The sequence below is a fragment of the Citrus sinensis genome, chromosome 9 (assembly GCF_022201045.2).
Source record: "Citrus sinensis cultivar Valencia sweet orange chromosome 9, DVS_A1.0, whole genome shotgun sequence".
In the NCBI taxonomy this organism is placed as follows: Eukaryota; Viridiplantae; Streptophyta; class Magnoliopsida; order Sapindales; family Rutaceae; genus Citrus; species Citrus sinensis.
Window position 1 is genome coordinate 12,327,962 of NC_068564.1, and position 3,593 is coordinate 12,331,554.

At 31.1% G+C, this 3,593-nt stretch overlaps 1 protein-coding gene across 1 annotated transcript; it reads left to right on the top strand.

Annotated features, from left to right (window-relative positions):
• Positions 1–542: 542 nt before the first annotated feature.
• LOC102608486 (uncharacterized) lies at positions 543–2,549 on the top strand. The gene is made up of 2 exons (XM_015534318.3): positions 543–728; positions 1,874–2,549. The coding sequence occupies exons 1-2, from the start codon at positions 579–581 to the stop codon at positions 2,510–2,512; spliced, it is 789 nt and encodes a 262-aa protein (XP_015389804.2). The 5' UTR covers positions 543–578; the 3' UTR covers positions 2,513–2,549.
• The last annotated feature ends 1,044 nt before the right edge of the window (positions 2,550–3,593 follow it).

The following is a 3,593-nucleotide window of genomic DNA, read 5'->3' on the forward strand; positions in this document are numbered from 1 at the left end:
AATTTATGGGGTAATTTTTAATAAATTTAACACGTTATTTTAGAAAACTTAATGGGGTCTAATTAGTAACTCAAATAGTCACCTCTTTAATTTTTTTTTTCTCTAACAGGGCATGAACTCCCGCTCGTCATGAGGTTGATTCACTTGTAGCTCCACCATCTTAACCTCATAAAAGAATAAAGTGAAAGTTGAATATTCTAGTAGATACCTTTCACGGTTGAATCAAAAGAATAATTGTCCCAACAAATTTGCCAAAGAATAATTGAGGTGGGGCTCATTGATGAGATGGGTCAATCATTTTTGCGACCGAAAAGGCAAGTCCATAAGTATTTAATTTTTGAAAATTAAGGGAAGAAAGAAAAATTCGGTCGAAATTTAAGACTTTCTGAGATTGTCCAAGTTCTATTGCGACTTCCCGAGATAAACCTTACCAAATTAATTTCGAACTAAAATATGTCTATTTGTCCACTTCATCAAATTCTAAAGCCTCTATAAAGAAGAAAAGAAATGAAACGAAACGAAATGAGTAGATTTATCTCAATTCTACATTCTCAACACTTAGGAAAAAAACAGAAAATATGGCAGAATTGTTCATTAAGCAGGCAAAGCTATACGTGGTAGCACGACCAAATTATCCAAAAGAATTGTTCAAATTAATTGCCTCTAAAACACCCAAACGCAACCTTGCATGGGACGTCGGCACCAGAAGCGGCCAGGCCGCTGCATCCGTAAGTCTACATTTCACATCTTTCGTTTTTTTTTTTTGAATAATACTAAAGTTCCCAATGAATATTTCAGAATTAAGGTCCCAAGTTATAAGACTGTTGAATTACATAACTGTTAAATTTAGGGATGGTAGAAATTTACACAAGGACGGGTCTTGAAAGATTTTCTTCATTTGGGGAGGGTGTAGGAATAATTTTACATCCTATGTTTAAAGATGGGGGAAAATATATAAGGGTATAATTAAATACCTAATATCTTATTAGACGAAGGGACGGGGTTCGATGAAATCCCCATCCTCCATTTCCTCATTTCTATTTATAATTTTAATTTTTTTTTAAATTTTTAATAAATATATTTAAAATTTAATTTATAGTGGTAAGAATATAAATAACAAATATCATAGTATAAATAACAAATATGATAACAAATGCCATATAATTTCCTTATCACAGTATTTATAGAAAATATAAATAACAACTAATTTGCACACTTGAAATTTGATGAAGATAATCTTGTTGATGATTTAAACCATGTGATTTTTTAAGTTTGTTCAATTTTGAAACTCTACTTTTGCTTAATAAGGAAATGATTTTAATTACTTTAATTTACTTTGATGTTTTTGTGTTGTAAAACAATTTTATACTTTTACTTTAATACGATTAAATTAAGTTCGGAAAATAAAAGTATCAGTTATTTGGTGATTCGGTACCCTTGTGAATCCTTGTCTCCTACCCTCAAACAATTTTGAAGGGGAAAGGGACAACATAGAGATATAAGCAAAGTATCGAAGATGAATATAGAGATATTGATCCCCTTTCCTCCTTCTTGCTATCCCCAGTTAAATTACAATTATTTTTATTGGGCAATTAAGTGATGTACTATTTTAAAATTAGTACCTAAATTATTTGAAAATTTAATTGTAATACTAGTAATGAAAAATCTTATCTATCTCCCAATGGCCGAACTAGGTGAAGCCTAGGGTAGCCCAGCTACTTTGAGGATGAAAAAAGTAAAATTACCCAAAAAATGAAGTATGAGTTGAAATCTCACGATACCTATGTAATTTTAATATTTGGCCCTCTCAATTCTGAGTACTTTTGTTATAGCCTACTATAATTTATGATTTCTCACAATTTTATGCTTTCAGCTAGCACAGATCTATCAACACGTCATTGCTACAGATACAAGCCCAAAACAACTAAAATTCGCAATAAAGCTCCCCAACATTCGGTATCAACTTACTCCAACCATGTCCATAACTGAGCTTGAGCAAAATGTGGCAACACAATCAAGTGTAGATCTAGTGACAATTGCTTCAGCACTACATTGGTTTGACTTACCTCAATTTTACAAACAAGTAAAATGGGTACTCAAAAAACCTAGTGGAGTAATAGCTGCATGGACTTACACCATGCCCGAAATCAATGAATCCGTCGGTGCAGTTTTCAAACCATTCGATACCATTGATTGTAATCCATTTTGGGCACCACAACGTAAATTGGTGGACAAAAAGTACATGAGCATTGATTTTCCATTCGAGCCTGTTGATGGATATGAGAATACGGGGCCGTTCGATCAGTTTGTTGTAGAGAAGATGATGGATTTAGATGATTACTTCAAGTTCATAAGGTCATGTTCAGCATATCAGAAGGCTAAAGACAAAGGTGTTGAGCTTTTGACAGAAAATGTGATGGAGAAGTTTAAGGCTGCTTGGAATGAAGATGGCCAGAGTCAAAAGATTGCTCGGTTTCGAGTTTATCTGAGCATTGGAAAAGTAGGAAATTAATTAATAATAATTTATTTAAGCTGAAATTAATATGTCATTAGAGATGAAAGGTTTTCAAACTCTTAATTAATACATATTGTTGAAATTAAAATCTCGTTTAGTCGATTTGTTGGCTAGCAACTAAACCTCAAAGCCAACATTTAAATTTTTATGTGTGAGGGCAGTTTGCCAATCTCTTAAATTCTGGGCGAATCCATGGACTCAAGCAGATTCTCCGCAAATACTTGCAACCACAAAAATCAATAAGAGGGTGATATAAGTTTTTCTAACGTTAATTTCCAGCACTCAAGTCAATTTTTTGGGTTTACTAAAAAAAAATATAGTTTTCGATTTTTAGTGTAATAGAAAGGGAAAGAAAAAATCTCCATGTAAACAGATAAAAGGTAAAAGGAAGTCTAAAGAGAGAAAAGTTTAACTTATTTTGAATTTCCAGGTCTTTATAGTGGTTAGGAATTCTCTTCTCCTTGGACTCTCAAAGTGAAATGTTTGAAGATAAACATCATCCCTAATTTTTTAGAGGAAATAAGCGGGGTATTTTTGTTGAAGGTTTGTTTGTTAAATATCTGAAGTCTAAAATTTTATTATTATTTTTTAAAATTTACTTGTTTGTTTTCATAACATATGTCTAATATTCAAACATTTACATCTAAATAGAAAATATGAACTTTTGTGACTTTTATCTAAATGAAAAAATATTTTGATAGGAAGTAAACATAATATCCCAAAAGTACATCTATTAAATATTTTTTCCTAAAATATAAAACCTAGTCCTTTTTTTCTTTTTCTTTTTATTTGATTTGTAGGGACATAAAATATCAAATAACTATATTAATTTTTTTTAAATTTATAAGAACAAATGAGATTCCACTTATATGTTTAAAAAAGAAAAATGAAATGCCATTCAGATTTCAACAAAATTTAGACTTATTTAGATTTCAAACAGAAAAAGAAAATACTACTTAAGTGGTACTATTGCACTTTAACTAATCTTAACTTTTCTCCTCCCACGATATCTGCTCTTGATAGTTTTTCTCCCCTCAGCTCATTAGCAATTAGCCTTTATTTTATTGGAGTCAAGCAT

What these genes read in the sequence shown, in the direction of transcription:
- LOC102608486 (XM_015534318.3), top strand. Translation starts at nt 579, where the DNA reads ATGGCAGAATTGTTCATTAAGCAGGCAAAGCTATACGTGGTAGCACGA. An exon ending in GCGGCCAGGCCGCTGCATCC is followed by an intron (nt 729 to 1,873) that starts GTAAGTCTACAT and finishes TTATGCTTTCAG; the next exon opens with CTAGCACAGATCTATCAACA.